Source organism: Acartia tonsa, chromosome 4, assembly GCF_053477335.1.
Source record: "Acartia tonsa isolate MP-2025a chromosome 4, ASM5347733v1, whole genome shotgun sequence".
NCBI lineage: Eukaryota > Metazoa > Arthropoda > Copepoda > Calanoida > Acartiidae > Acartia > Acartia tonsa.
In genome coordinates, this window is record NC_137263.1 from 42,464,903 (window position 1) to 42,481,228 (window position 16,326).

Below are 16,326 nucleotides of genomic sequence, written 5' to 3' on the forward strand. Positions count from 1 at the left end.
GGGGAGGTCATTTTCTAGTAAATTCCGTAAAGGTGTGTGTGTTATAAGGCCTAAAAATAGTAGTAGAACGATAAGGTGCTCTATATATTTGTATTCCCTATTGAATAGAACAATAGGGAGCACCTTATCGTTCTACTACTATTTTTAGGCCTTATAACACACACACCTTTACACACTTTTACGGAATTTACTAGAAAATGACCTCCCCCTTTGTTTTATTTTAGGAAAGATTGAAGGAGACGTAGATAATCTGGCCCAAAGCTTGGACAAGCTGTCAGTTAAAACATCCATAGATCAGAAAAAAGGTCACAAATTATTTAGGATATTTTCAAATGTTTTTGGTATTTATTGAAATTAATTAAATTCTCATTTTATTTTCTACAATAATATAATAAATTCTATTAATATGCAGATTTTTTTTATGCTTAGGTATTCTGTTTATAAATTGATTGTTCAAGTTGACTAAAATGTGCCCAGGTTCTAATAAAAACTAGTTCTTTTTTAGATCACAAAGAAGTTGAAGACCATCTAAAAATATTTTGTGATGATGCAAACCTGGATGATCTACTTGACAGAGAATGTAAAGAAGTTGAAACATTTGAAGCCAAAGCTGCCATTTATCAATGGCGAGGCAATTTTGCTGAAATTCTTAAAATTGCTGAGTCTCAAGGCTGTCTGTCTGATGCCCTGTTGGCTCAAGCTGCCGGAGTTAGTCAGGTCCTATGGAGACAATACACAGCAGCATATGCCAGTCAGCTGGTTAAGGAAGGCAACTATATTCGTGCTAGTGAAATGTTTGCCGCGGTTCACATGGTGTACGAGGCGATTGAAGTCCTTCAGAAGAATGGATACTGTATGCCTGCACTTGTCATTGCAAAATCACGCCTTCCGCCTGACGATCCTGTAATTCTAGAACTGTACAAGTGTCTTGCTAAGCAAGCTGACCAGGCTGGTAATTTAGGTCTGGCAGCCAAAGCTTGGGCCGCGGCAGGTGAGAGAAACCAGGCAGCCAGCAGGCTGGCAAAAATGGATACAAAAGAAAGCTTAAAGTCAGCTGCTTTTCTCGCTGAAGATCCTAGTGCGAGTGAAATGTATGCGCAGCTATGTTTCACTCGCTGTGTTCTTGAAGCTGATTACCAATTAGGGTTCAAACTTACATCTTCTGTGCCAGGAATGGCCTGGGCTACCTGTCTTCTATTCACCATGACACAGGTCAAACAGGCTCTAACATCCCAAGAGAAAAGCTCTACGCCTCTGATACAAAGCATTTTAAATATGATTTTAAACGAAGGTATTGAAGTCAACAAAGCATTTGTACAAAGTATTGACAACTTTCAAAAATCCACAACAGTGCCAGACGAACCAAAAATGCGGTTTATCCGAATAAGTTGCTGCCTTGCTCAAGCAGTTGTTTTAGCAAATTCTGAACCACAGGCCAGTTTGAGGAAGATTGCTGACTGTCTGTCATGTTTGCACAACCGCCACAAAGAGTTGGAGTGTATTGTTGGGCACCTGCTGCCACGTGGCAGTCAGCCTGTTGAGGCTGGGGAGGATTTGATTGGAAAGCCACTACATTTTCAATGTTCTTGGCCAGAGCTTAGGTTAGTTATTTTTTATTAGGATTTATAATATACAGATGATACATTACCTTTTCAACCCGCTTATTTATTATTTTTATTCAAGTTATCTATAGTACAAAATAGAACGATGTCTGTCTGTCTGTCTGTCTGTCTGTCTGTCTGTTTGTTTGTTTGTTTGTTTGTACCGAAGGATCTCGCTAACCGCTGAACCGATAGGGTTCTCCTTAACAGGGTAACTTCTCGTAGGTCCCGGAAAGGTTAATAACTATTTTGGAGGAGGGTACCACCTCCCAAGAGTAATCGCCCCCCCCCCAATTTTTTTTTAAAAATCTAAAATAAAAAAATGGTCTTGGGACTCCTCCCTCCTCAAGTGCCCCTAGAAGCCTCTAGGGGCGAAGCCTCTAGTCCTATAATATAAAGAAGTAAGTTTTTTTTTGTTGGATCCTAAAGATCTTGGGAAAAGCCCGTATGTTCAGAGTTCTCAAGCACAGAATATATATACACGCATGTGTGCATTACTAATAATTACTTACAAAAGAATTACACAATACACATAGAGGCAAAAAGAACCGACACATTAAGGAGTTACTCTTAAAATAATGATAAAAATATCACATAACTATTTGTTAACCTTACTCTTACTGTCTTACCGTATACTATTATGTTTACAACAAAAAAAAATTTTCTATGTGTTATGCTTATATTTCTGGACTTTATTATATCCGAGTAAATGTGAAAAGACAATGTTTTTTTTGTAATTTAGGAGTATCCAATGTAGCGAAGGCTTGGCAATACTACATTCAGATGCGAGCAAGTGGACAGAAGAGCTGATGCAGGACGTGGCTGATGCTATGATGCTCGAGGACATCATGTTCGTTCAGAAACTTAAAGAGGAAATATCCGAGGGTGAAGAGGCGTTAGCTCAATATATTAAAGACACGAAGCAAGGTCTTAAATTGGTCAATGGTAATTCTGCTACTGGTGATAAAGATGGTGAAGTTTCTGTTAATGGAGACCCCGACTTGACTCCAAGTTTAACTGGTACACAAACTTTAAGCCTGACGGATGATGGCAATTGGATCAGTGCCGGCGGAGACTATGCTAAAAATCAAATGCCTGTCCCGCCTGGCGGCCTTCAAAATCTACCGCCGCCGCCGAAACCAACAGCTTCTTTTTATACAAGATTTCTAGAAGGACAAGAGAATAGTTTAGAGGCAGAAAAGGAGTTGCAAAAACTACGCTGGATTTTATCCAGGCATGTTGTTACTGTTCCCTATCCAGATTTGACAAAATGCTGCCAGGTATTGTTGAAAATTGTTCTGGATAACAACCTGGGCAATATCCCGGCTGAACAGGAGGACGAGGAGGGCAAGAAGATTAGCTTCAGCAAAAAGTTGGCCAGATTTTGTTACTACAAGGGCTCCAGAAAATACTCAGCATTTTTCCTAAAATATTCTTGATTTTTTTTGCATTTCAGATTAAAAATGTAAAGTACAATATTGTATCAAAATGAAAAGGAAGAAAAAGTCGCATGAGAATATTTATATTGGAGTTGCAAGAGATAAATATTCCAGATGGATGTCAGAGCTATCCCCTGCTGTAAAAAGTCTTCCAATAAGGTAATATGATCAACTATTTTTCTTTAGTCTTTACACCCCAGGACAGAGGTGAGTTTTCAAAGGGTAGAATAGTTATTTCTTTCATCGTATTATAAACGGCTTTCCGCGGATATAAAATGTACAATTATAAGATTAAAACCAGTTTTTTATCCCCGAGGTGCCTAAGGCACGGGCTAAAAAACTGGTTTTAATCTTTTGATTGTACATTTTTATATTCGTAGAAAGCTGGATATAATACGATGCTAGACATAGTTTTTTCGTATGGATGAGAACTGGTTCCTATCCACCGGATTCGAATGAATACGAGAAATTAAAATAATTGTTTATATTTTCATTTTTTTGTGTCTGCGTTTAAATCAATCAATCAAAAATCTAGCCAATAGTATGAGGGAGGGCATATTTTTAGAGCCCCATGAATGCGTTTGTTTATGTTTTGAATGTGAGCGTGTTTTCTCCCTCTTACCTTTTGAAAACTCACCTCAGTAAGATTATAGGTACAAAAATACCAGTTGGGGTTTCAAAAGAAATAATGCCGCGTGTATTGCAACACTTGTTAACATCAAGATTGTTAAATATCATGTGTGAATTAAGAATATTTAGTCCAAATGTTTCAGCCAGTTGAGTATACCTGGGAGTCATGACTCGTGCACCAACTCTCTGGTCCCCAGTTCTGTATCTGGAGTTGACCAGCCTAAAATTATCCAAGACCTGGCGGTCAAGTTTCCCAGGCTGGCCAAATATTTCTTCACAAAGTAAGTTAAACTCTACCAAAGGTTCTTGTTTCGTTTTGTAGTATTTTAGTTTTATTTGCGGTTTTCCTCAAAGTTCATAGTCGAGCAAAGAAACCCTCTCAAATTCCCCTTAATTTCAAATAGATAAAAGTTAGGGGGGGGGGGGTGTATGTTCAGGATAGCTCTGCAGGGTTAGGGCACCGCAGGGATAGGCAAATGATATGAAAGAAAGAAAATAACTAACCACTACTCCTTATTTTTGATAATATCATGAATAAGTGGAGGTTGCTCACTATGCACTTTGAGAGAATGCACCGTTTTATTTTTAAAATAGATTATTATACCTATCTATAATGCAAAGTAGCTTGATGTCTGTCCATCCGTCTGTCTGTCCGTCTGAAGCATAAGATCTCGGTAACCACTGAACCGAATGGGCTCTACTCTTCAGGGAATATACCTACTGGTCCTGTGTTGGTTTTAAGCTATATTGTTGGTGGGTGGGACACCCCCAACCCCCCCCCCAAAAAAAAAAAAAAATCCCCCAAAATTTTTTTAATCCTTTTTTCAAAGAAAAAACAAGTAAGGGGGATGGGAAAACCTCAACCACACACTGCACTGGAGCGAAGCCCCAATAAATAAATTTTACTCCTCCCCCGCCCAAAAAAATTGGAAAAAAAATTTTTGTGAGCCATTTTGTAATTGTTAAAAATTGACGTTTTTCTGTAACAAAAAGTTGTCGCACATTAGGTATTTATAAATATTACGTAGTAAAAGCTGTCGCACTTATAGGTATTAAATAAATATTACGGAGATTATAACACACAAAACAAAACAAAAAGATGGGTTGGGTTTGAACCTCCCATCACATCTTGGGGCGAAGCCGCTAGTTTTTAATAACGACCCATTAAGATATTTTCAAAAGAATAGAATATTCAAACAAGGAAAATTTTGCCAATAAAAAGAGCATCAATATCAAGTTATAAATATATTTTCTTGTGATTAGAAATGATATGTAGTCAAACTTACTTAAAATAATTGTGTAAAACTCATTTAATTTAGACATTTGTATACCTATTTAGCTTTTTTATCCATCATTGAAAAGGACTTTTAGTCATTTTGATCAGCTGTTCTCATCTTGAGGGAATAAAAATACAGAGGTGTATAATCTGCACAAGATTTTTTTCCCCGGCTACAAAATTCTTTATTATCTACCTCCCCCCCCCTAGTTTTTTCTCACCAAGTAGGGGGTGAAATGGAAAAATATTTTTAAAACTCTAAATTCTATTTATTTTATCCCTCCTACCACACATTTTTTAGTCTTTTTTTCACCAAAGAGGGGGGGAGGGGAAATGGAAAAAATGTTTTCGGTTTTTTTAATTTTTACATTTTATCCCCCCCCCCCTGAGCAGGGATCCCATGTAGAATATACACCCCTGTAAAAATATAATAACTTAAATTTTAATTTTAAAAATTAAAGTAATTTATATTCGAGTAACTGAAATAAATATATATTAGATGGAGCTATACTCAACACTATGATGTTCTTACTCAACTCAAAGCTGGTATCAGATATCTTGATATTAGGTAAAATTAAAAACAAAAGAAAAGGGAAAAAAGTTTTGGGGTTTTCCCTCATATCGCGTTTGGACCAAAAATGAACTTTTTGAAAATAGTATTGTTTATGCTTTTTACAGGTTAAGTTTAGATAAAAGAGCCCCACAGCGGCATAAATTTGTTTTTCTTTTAAAAATCAAAATAAGATGGGAGTGGGGGGTTGATGATCAAGAAATAGGTTTGAGTGAAAGCACTAATCTAGTTGTTTTTATTATTAGATGTGTAGCTAGCTGTAAAGATGGGGAAATCCGTATAATTCACAACTTAATAGGAGACACTATACAGCAGGTATTTTTAATAAACAAGGGGGGGTGGGGAAGTTCTGACACTTTTGCGTAAACAGTGATTATAGGCTTTGTCTTTAGAGTGAGAGGATTGGTTATTTAACAAAAAAGTTCCTTTTGGGATGTAGTTTTCCTATTTTAAAAAAAAAATTTGGATTCAGCCTCCAGGTTCCGGTACTCCAGGCCTCCAGGTGGATTCGTCTGGACAGGTAAAAAAAAAATTTTAAGTTAGAACAAAACTTATTTAACAAAAGTTGCTACTTTATGGATGCTATGAACTAATTTGAAGAAAATTTTGAAATCGGGCTCCAGGTTCAGGTACTGCAGGCCTCCAGGTAGATCCTGGACAGGTAAAAATTGGAAATTTTTATTTCAAAAGTTAGAACAAAACTTATTTAACAAAAGTAGCTTCTTTATAGATGGTATTAACTGATTTGAAGAAAATTTTGAAATCGGGCTCCAGGTTCAGGTACTGCAGGCCTCTAGGTAGATCCTGGACAGGTAAAAAAAAATTTTTTAGTTAGAACAAAACTTATTTAACAAAAGTTGCTACTTTATGGATGGTATGAACTAATTTGAAGAAAATTTTGAAATCGGGCTCCAGGTTCAGGTACTGCAGGCCTCCAGGTAGATCCTGGACAGGTAAAAATTGAAAATTTTTACTTTAAAAGCATAAGGAAAAAGGATAAGAGGATGAATACTCACCCCTTTTTCATGGTAAAATACTACTTCCCCATCCCTAAATTTAGAAGCAGACGAAAATCAAAAACCGCCCAGGGCTTTTTGTAAGTCAATCATAAATAATAATGTGAATAAAAAGAAAAGCGATATTTAGCAAACAGCCGTAGGCGGTCAGAATCAGCTGAATGTTCATTATGAAAAAAATTTCCTCCTTTTTAGAAATAGAGGGATTCATCTTTCATGAACAAATTTTTTTAAATAAAAAAAAAATTCTATGTAATTTTTAATTAAAACATTAAAACGAAAATATCTAATCTAATATTCTTGCCCTAAATATGGAAATAGTAAAAAGTAAAAAATATTTTTTAAAATAATTTTTAATCCTCCCATTTGAAAAGTAGTGGAATAGCAATAAATTTTAGCGCGGCAACATCGCTGAGTAGGCCTCTAGGCCCACTGCCTATTTTCGTCTTCTAGTTGCTTCGATTCCTCTCTTTTATTTTTTTCTCTATGTTTAAAAGCTAGAACAAAACTTATTTAACAAAAGTGGATTCTTTATGGATGGTAGGAACTAATTTGAAGAAAATTTTGAAATCGGGCTCCAGGTCCAGGGACTGTAGGCCTCCAGGTGGATTCTGGACAGGTGAAAAAAAAATTTAAAAGCTAGAACAAAACTTATTTATCAAAAGTGGCTTCTTTATGGATGGTAGGAACTAATTTGAAGAAAATTTTGAAATCGGGCTCCAGGTTCAGGTACTGCAGGCCTCCAGGTAGATCCTGGACAGGTAAAAATTGAAATTTTTACTTTAAAAGTTAGAACAAAACTTATTTTACAAAAGTTGCTACTTTATGGATGCTATGAACTAATTTGAAGAAAATTTTGAAATCGGGCTCCAGGTTCAGGTTGTGCAGGCCTCCTGGTCGATCCTGGACAGGTGAAAATTGAAAATTTTAACTTTAAAAGTTAGAACAAAACTTTTTTAACAAAAGTAGCTTCTTTATAGATGGTATTAACTAATTTGAAGAAAATTTTGTAATCGGGCTCCAGGTTCAGGTATTGCAGGCCTCCAGGTAGATCCTGGACAGGTAAAAATTGAAATTTTTTACTTTCAAAGTTAGAACAAAACTTATTTAACAAAAGTGGCTTCTTTACAGATGGTAGGAACTAATTTGAAGAAAATTTTGAAATTTCAGGTACAGCAGGCCTCCAGGTAGATCCTGGACAGGTAAAAATTGAATTTTTTTAATTTAAAAGTTAGAACAAAAGTTGAAAATTTTGAAAGTTCAGGTACTGCATGCCTCCAGGTAGATCCTGGACAGGTAAAAATTGATTTTTTTTACTTTAAAAGTTAGAACAAAACTTATACTACAAAAGGTGATACTTTATGGATAATATTTACTAATTTGAAGAAAACTTTGAAATCGAGCTCCAGGTTCAGGTACTGCAGGCCTCCTGGTGGATCCTGGACAGGTAAAAACGGAAATTTTTTACTATTTAAGTTAGGACAAAACTTATTTAACAAAAGTTGTTACTTTTTAGCTAGTATTACCTAATTTGAAGAAAAAGATGAAATCATGCTCCCAGATCAGGTACTGCAGGCCTTCAGATTGATAATTAACAAGTAAAAATGAAAATATTTTCCTTTTAAGTTAGAACTATATTTATTGAAATAAACTGCTACTTTGTTAATAAAGAGAAATTTGAAATCAGACACAAGGTTCAAGTTCTGTTGAACTCCAGATGGATTCTGGACAGGTATAAAATAAAAAAATATTTACCATTTTAGCTTGCCAAAATAAAACTCATTTATTGGTCAGTTCATTATTCCAGTAGGGGGGAGTGGACAGGTTACAGGGGAAAATAAAGAGAAAAAACTTAAATAGTAAAAAATTTTCGTTTTTACCTGTCCAGGATTCACCTGGGGACCTGCAGTACCTGAACCTGGAGCCCGATTTCAAAATTTTCTTTAAATTAGTTCCTACCATCCATAAAGTATCAACTTTTGTAAAATAAGTTTTGTTCTAACTTTTAAAGTAAAAAATTTCAATTTTTACCTGTCCAGGATCTACCTGGAGGCCTACAGTACCTGAACCTGGGGCCCAATTTCAAAATTTTCTTCAAATTAATTCCTACCATCTATAAAAAAGCCTTTTTTGTTAAATAAGTTTTGTTTAAACTTTTAAAGTAAAAAATTTCAATTTTTACCTGTCCAGGATCTACCTGGAGGCCTGCAATACCTAAACCTGGAGCCCGATTTCAAAATTTTCTTCAAATCAGTTAATACCATCTGTAAAGAAGCTACTTTTGTTAAATAAGTTTTGTTCTAACTTTTAAAGTAAGAATTTTCAATTTTTACCTGTCCAGGATCCACCCGGAGGCCTGCAGTACCTGAACCTGGAGCCCGATTTAAAAATTTTCTTAAAATTAGTTCATAGCATCCATAAAGTAGCAACTTTTGTAAAATAGGTTTTGTTCTAACTTTTAAAGTAAAAATTTCAATTTTTACCTGTCCAGGATCTACCTGAAGGCCTATAGTACCTGAACCTGGAGCCCAATTTCAAAATTTTCTTCAAAATAGTTCCTACCATCCATAAAGAAGCCACTTATGTAAAATAAGTTTTGTTCTAACTTTTAAAGTAAAAAAATTCAATTTTCACCTGTCCAGGATCTACCTGGAGGCCTGCAGTACCTGAACCTGGAGCCCGATTTCAAAATTTTCTTCAAATTAGTTAATACCATCTATAAAGAAGCCACTTTTGTTAAATAGGTTTTGTTCTAACTTTTAAAAAAAATTTTTTAATTTTTACCTGTCCAGGATCCACCTGGAGGCCTACAGTACCTGAACCTGGAGCCCGATTTCAAAAATTCCTTCAAATTAGTTCATACCATCCATAAAGCAGCAACTTTAGTTAAATAAGTTTTGTTCTAACTTGAAATTTTTTTTTACCTGTCCAGAATCCACCTGGAGGCCTGGAGTACCGGAACCTGGAGGCCGAATCCAATTTTTTTTTTAAAATAGGAAAACTACACCCCAAAAGGAAACTTTTTTGTTGAATAACCTGTCCTCTCAATCCAAAGACAAAGCCTATAATCACTGTTTACGCAAAAGTGTCAGAACTCCCCCCCCCCCCTTAATAAAATAGCTTTATATAATACTAGCGACCACGCCCCCTAGATGCCTCTAAGGGCACTTGAGGAGAGGAAGGTTGAATTCGACAATCCAATTTTTTATTACCTGTAGATTTTTTTAAAAGGCTAAACTAATTTTTTTGGGGGGACCAACCCTCCCTATTTTATCTTAGTTTTTAAAAAAGTAAAAAAAGTACCCTCCCCTAAAATAGTAAGAAACCTTTCCTTGTATTTGGAAATAATGTGCCAAGACAGACATGTTCCTACTTTTGTCCTAAGGGGGAGGAGGGGGTATATTTGTAAATTTGCAAACTTTGCTCTAATTGATGTCGTCATTCTTGTTTATGTAGGTTCTTCTGCAAATAAAAGAGTTTGTCGAGGCGCATACAAAGGAAGTTATCATCCTTGATTTTCAACACTTGTTCAACTTTACTTGTGATGATCATGCCTGGCTGAGTATGGCTCTGCTTTCTTCCTTTGGATCCAGGTAGCAATAAAGAAATTTGTTTTGAAATTTTGGAATTTTGAAATTTTTACCTGTCTAGAAACTACTTGGAAGCCTGCCGTTCCTAAGCCTGGAGGCCAAACATATATTTTTTTTTAAATATAAGGAAGATACATCCCTAACGAATTTTTTTTTGCCAAATAATCTATAATCTCAGTCCAAAGACAAAGCCTTTGCTCTCTATTTACGCTAAAGTGTCAGAACTCCCCCTACCCTTTAATTTAGGGGGGGGGGGGGGAAGGATCACATTAAGACTTTTTTCCAGATGATTACAAAAAAATTCAGAAGGAACAGGGGTGTAATTAGTAGGGAATGGGATACTTATTTAAATCTTTTCAAATAATAATTTGCCTACTCTAAAATAAAAAAAAGTAAGTGATTGTGGGTTATTCTAATAATATCATAAATACATTATTGGTTTTTAATTTTTAATAATGGAAGGGGTGTCCACCATTAGTGGAAGTAATGTGTATCATGTTTTTTTTTATTTCCTGTGTACCAGGTTATGTCCCCGCCCAGATTCTGCAAAACAAATTCCTACACTCAGTTTTCTTCAAAATAAGGGACTACAGGTGAGTTCAAGTTTAGAATATAATCATTTTTAAATAGTCACATTTCTAAAAGCAGAAGACTAAAAATGATAATATTTTTATAAAAGCAAAAAAGCCAGTTGGTAGGAAGTATTCTTCTCATAAAAAAACCTGTACAGAATAGGCCTGAAAGTGATAGTGTAGTATATAGCATAGATCTTAAATCTTTAGCAATTCCTCAATTTCTCAGAAAACAGTTCACACAAATCAAATACATTTTAGGGGTGTATATTTTTTAAATTGACCCTGCTGAGAGGGAGGGGGGGGTGAGGGGTGAAAAAATAAAAAAATTAAGAGAAATGAAAACATTTTTTTCCATTTTTCTCTCATCCTTGGTGAAAAAAAACTAAAATAATGTGTGGGAGGGGGGATAATATAAATAAAATAAAGAGTTTTGAATTTTTAAAAATTTTACTCCTTCCTTGCTTGAAAAAAACCAGGATTGAAAAAAAAAAATAAAAAAATTTGCAGCAGGGGAAAAAAATAAATCTTGTGCAGAATATACACCCCTGATACATTTTCTAAATTTTTAGATGGGTTGAATGTCTATAAAAACTCGCTTCCCTCACTGATTGACCTTTTTTTTTTCATTACTGGCTCCTTCAAACAGTTTGTATTGCTCTTAGATTGCCCTTATAGTTTAGGCTATTAGAGTATATTTTTGTATACGTGATAAACACCACTATTACCTTAATCTATTTTTGCATTTCTCAAATTTTGCAGGAGGGAGAGGACAATGAAAATTATTCTATATATAACTCCATTTTCTCTATCCCTTTTTCTCTCTGTTTTTCTCCCTTTTTCTTTATATTTTTAAATTAGGGTTGGCAACTCGTCCTTTTTTTGGACCGGATTCGGATTCTTGTTAAAATCCGCCCAAAAATGAAACGGATTAATCAGTGGATTCCGGATTCTTATTTTTTTTTTTTGACTGACTCTTGATTTTCGGATTTCTGATTCGGGATTCTAGCAATATTTTAAAAGGGCTTTTTAAAAATAAATTAAGGGATTCAATTTTACAGGGTACTGGGAAGAATCTAAAGCTGCGTTTTTTCACATTTTCACAACTTAGCTTTTCTCCTATTTCTAGACCTTACACAACTACGCACCTATTAACGTTTTCGGCCTTGTTATATTATTTTTCAATAGATTCTACATTTAGGTGATTGTAATATATCCTTATGATGTTTCAAACTTATATTGGACGCGAGAATTTTGTCCAAATCCCTGGCCCAATACAACTTCCTCAAATTATTTAAGAGGTTAATTTTTGTTTTAGGAGTCGTTTCTTTAAATTTAAATTGTACGTTAGTCCATGCGGTGATAAATCTAACTAAGAAACCCAACTTATTAATAAATCGATATCCATATAGCCTGCAGTGTTGCGGATCCGCATTGATTGTATGCGGATCCGGATCCTCCAAATTTGGTCAATGCGGATCCGGATCCTTGACCATAAAAATAAAATCACCAAATTTTTCCCGACCAGGGGTATACGAAAAGGGAAGGGGAGATTATATACAATGTGAGAGAGAAGAGTGTGGGAGTGAATCAGCTGATCTTAACAAGGTTACCAGATATTTCAAAATTTGTAAGTGACTATTTTATATAAATTTAGGTAGATTTTTCCATAAATTTATACCCCAAGATCCGGATCCTTGGACTCAAAAAAAAAATGCGGATCTTTGCAGATCCAGATCCGCAACACTGCATATAGGCCTTTTGAGCTTGTGGTGGGGAGAGTATTACTTTTCAATCTTAGTGCGTTTTCTGAGAAAAATATCTAATATAAAAGAAACCGCTGCCATCCGCATATTGTTTTTTTTCCGGTGGCATTCTGACAGAGCAGTACTAGTTAAAGGGTGTTTTTAAAAAAACCAATCGCTTCACTCATTTCAATATAAACCCTACAGTTTTAGTCAAAAACTAACAAAAAATAACCCAAATCATGTCCAAGCAATGACAATGAGAAAGCACTATTGAATTTTGATTTCTACTCACATCTCCTGAGCACTACAACTCGAGTCCTAGCCCTTGTGGAGAATTTTTCCTTACATGGAGATTAGAATACAACAAATCGTCTTAAGTTCTTAAAATCTTGTAAATAGACCCCATAATGTTTAGAATCTTTGATGGAGCATGTAAAGACCTTTCTATAGACATCCTAACCAGGTTTCTAACTCAATCCTAGCCAATTTGGCATTAAAAAAGACAGACCCATCAAACATTAAGACATGACAAGTCTCTCTAGTGTTTAATGTTTGACAGATTTTTCTTTTTGATGTCAAAATGGCTCAGATTGTGTTAGAAACCTGATTAAGGTGTCTATAGAAAGATATTTATATGTCCCATCAAAAATTCTAAACATTATGGGTTCTATTTACAAGATTTTAAGTACTTAAGACAGTTTGTTCTTTTTTTTTAAAGACAGAGCAGTCATGTCTCAATGTTTGATTGGTCTGTCTTTTTGATGCCAAATTGGCAAGGATTGAGTCAGAAATCTGGTTAAGGCGTCTTTAGAAAGGTCTTTGTATGCCCCATCAAAAACTCTAAACATTATGGGGCTTATCTACAAGATTTCAAGTACTTTAGACAGTTTATTCTTTTTAAAAAAAGACAAAACTGTCTTAATTTGTAATAAAATATGCACTCTCCACGTAGGGAAAAATTTCCACAAGGGCTAGGACTCGAGCTGTAGTGCTCAGGAGAGGTGAGTTGAAATCAAAATTCAATAGTGTTTCTTCATTATCATTGCTTGGGCATGACTTGGGTAATTTTTTGTTAGTTTTTGACCAAAACTGTAGGGTTTATATTGAAATGAGTGAAGCGATTGGTTTTTTTTAAACACCCTTTAAATATAAATATGCTTGAAGCGCCGTTCATTCTAATTATTTGATTAAATTATCTTTCTTTCATATGATAAGTATGCCTTCTCTTATCCTATTTCTCTAATCAGTTTTTTTTCCGTAGATTTTCTAACTGAAAAAACAAGGAAGAGAGAGAAGAATTTATTATTTGTAAGCCAAGGCATTTTTACTCCAAGACTTTCCACAATTCTTAGAAAGCCAGGTAACATTTTTCCCTTATGGCTTCCAAACCGATTACCATCCGCTGGATTAGAACCTGTTCTCAGCCATAGTGAAAAATCCTGTATAGCATCGAATTATAGACAATTTTCCACGAAACTTAAAATAAAAATCATAAAATTAATTCCAGTTTTTTTAGTTGGACCTCCTGGTTTAATTTTTTAATATTCGCGGAAAGCTGTATATAATACGATGCGATAAATAACAATATCATAAAGAAAAATATTTATGTTCACAAATTTGATTTCGATTATACCTACTAAAAAGATAGGTCGAATTTAATTTTTAATTTTATCGAATTAAATCTTCTTTTCCAAGTTTCAATATAAAAATGGAATGTCAAAAAAATTAAATTGAGGATTAAACTTTTTAGGAGAGGGGTTTAACATTTTTCCAGGGTCCACTTCCAGTAACAATTAACGTCCAACAATATTCAGATCAATTATATCATATTTTGCAAGGATCTTAAGGGATAAAAAAACCCAATATGATAAACAAAATTACCCTTTTTGTAGATTTAAATTAGTGGTGGAAAATTGGCACCCCAATAGTTCAGAACCAATCACAATTTTTTAAAAAGTAACAAAATTTTTCGAGTCAACGAATAAGGACAATAATTATAAAACATTGGTTACCAGTATAGTTTACATCCTAATGTCCCCTCCCTTCCTGATATTTTGATAGAATTATGATATATTAGTTATAATTTTTGTCAGGCTCTGATTTGGAAGACTTATCCCGGCCGTGTAACATCGTGGTATCATCATGGCTGAATACATTTACATCAGAGAACAAGGACAAACCAAATATTGTCATCACAGACTTTGTCTTGTGCTCCCAAACTTCTCTGAATATTATTCAGAGTATTATTAATTTAAATTATGGTTAAAACTAGTTTTATTATTCGTAGAATCTTAGTTCTTGGTTTTCTTGTCTTTTAAAAATATTATTTGGTTTTCCCTCTTAGTGTCTTAATGAGCATATGACCCCCCCCCCCCCCCCCCTACTTATTTTGGGACCATCTCAGCATAGGCAGAGTTGGGCATGGGATAGAAACCTAGCCACTCCCCTTCTTTTCAATTAAAAACAAACAAGGAAGAATTAGGGCTCGAGAGAGACTTTTTGAAAGCTCCAATTATTATTTGGGCCATTAAACTCATTTTTGAATTAGAATATTTTTCACTGGATACAATTGGCTCTGAACCTTGATGCATTTTTTAATAGAAATTGTCAATAGACATGTAAATAAAAAACAAATGGTTAATTCTCTCTTTGTTGATCTCATCTAGAAGAAAAAAATAGAATCTATCCATAAATTTTCCATTTGCTTATACGTGGACAAATGTCAATTAAATTTTACTATTAATATATATTGTTTTAAGCCAGTAGATTTTTTTGTCTCTAATTTATATGCTTATCTGTGATTATTTACTATATCTAAATTGTTAATATAAATTATTTATTTGAAATTTACATAGATTTTTTTATAATTTGAATTATTTTAGCCTTAGGTTAAGTTTTTTTTGTAATATTAAAAATATTTGTCAGGGAATACGAGATGGATTTAGAAAAGTCTTATCAAAACATATCAATGCAATTAATGATATTTAATTTAATTTACAATTTGTAAGAGCAGCTGCAGTGATGTTGCATATTTTTGTATATCGTACAAACTAGGTCTATAAGTTAAATGAGCTTTTAAAATAAAAAATATAGTGTATTTATGAGAAAAAAATTAATATGATATAAGCCATATATCATTAAAATTTGCTTGTATTTCTCACCATTCGACGATCTAGTAATTATTTTTTTCCTTTAAAGACTTGGAAAGGACTTAATTAATTTCTTTTCGTGTACAACTATATAAAATAGAACCTAGAATATTCAACAACAAAAGATAAGATGCCAAACGTCACATGCTCTTGTTCGTGCTTAGTCCCCTATTCTATTTGAAATTCAGAATGCAAAATGGCGATGATAGAAAAGCTTCAAGTGCAGGGGATAAGAAGTTTTGGTCATCATGATTCTGACAGACAAAATGTTGAATTCTTCAGTCCCTTAACACTGATCCTTGGACAGGTATTAAAGCAATTCTTTTATGAGCCTATGGGGCTTTTCTAGACTCTACCTAACCCAACCAAACCTATAATATTATTCTCGGAAAAACACTATATTGATAATATGTCAAACGCTTGTCTAAAGTCCAAAGTACAATAATCTTACTTAATTCCATAAACTTCCAGCATCGTTTGCCCGACAATTATTGTGAGGAAGAGGAAAAGGAAATATTTTGAGATTCCGTTCAGTATATTTGGAAACACACTAGAGAGTTAAAATTCATATTTAGTTTCATATAAGCAGGTTTAAGAAATATTTGTAATGACATTATGGACAGATTAAAGAGCTTGATGTTTATAAATTGATAAGAGTTTGTGGTATTTAAATGGAGCTTCCTTATGCCTATTTTTAGGATGTTTTTTTATATGAACTGCCCAAATACTTTGTT

At 34.2% G+C, this 16,326-nt stretch overlaps 3 protein-coding genes across 6 annotated transcripts in view; all 3 read left to right on the top strand.

Moving 5' to 3' along the window:
* Positions 1–3,065, top strand: part of LOC145317286 (regulator of nonsense transcripts 2-like) — a 60,361-nt gene extending 57,296 nt beyond the window's left edge. The window contains exons 14-16 of the mRNA XM_080158298.1: positions 225–305; positions 506–1,601; positions 2,344–3,065. Coding sequence (XP_080014424.1) covers positions 225–305; positions 506–1,601; positions 2,344–3,040 — 1,874 coding nt within the window. The 3' untranslated portion in view covers positions 3,041–3,065. The remainder of the gene's footprint in view (positions 1–224; positions 306–505; positions 1,602–2,343) is intronic.
* LOC145317288 (PI-PLC X domain-containing protein 3) lies at positions 3,064–15,782 on the top strand. Of its 4 annotated transcripts, none has more exons than XR_013878961.1 (10): positions 3,064–3,199; positions 3,814–3,951; positions 5,446–5,514; positions 5,763–5,832; positions 9,990–10,126; positions 10,647–10,716; positions 11,897–11,996; positions 13,705–13,803; positions 14,537–14,788; positions 14,992–15,782. XR_013878961.1 is itself a non-coding variant. In XM_080158306.1 (9 exons), exons 1-9 carry the CDS (start codon positions 3,090–3,092, stop codon positions 14,707–14,709), a joined length of 966 nt encoding a protein of 321 aa, XP_080014432.1. In that variant the 5' UTR covers positions 3,064–3,089; the 3' UTR covers positions 14,710–15,782. The 4 variants fall into 4 exon arrangements, 1 of the variants encoding a protein (XP_080014432.1); XR_013878962.1 differs by having other exon boundaries at positions 14,537–14,773; XM_080158306.1 differs by having other exon boundaries at positions 14,537–15,782.
* rad50 (DNA repair protein rad50) overlaps positions 15,775–16,326 on the top strand; it is a 29,199-nt gene continuing 28,647 nt past the window's right edge. Inside the window, exon 1 of the mRNA XM_080158305.1 lies at positions 15,775–15,899. Within this exon, the coding sequence (XP_080014431.1) occupies positions 15,789–15,899 (111 nt within the window). The 5' untranslated portion in view covers positions 15,775–15,788. The remainder of the gene's footprint in view (positions 15,900–16,326) is intronic.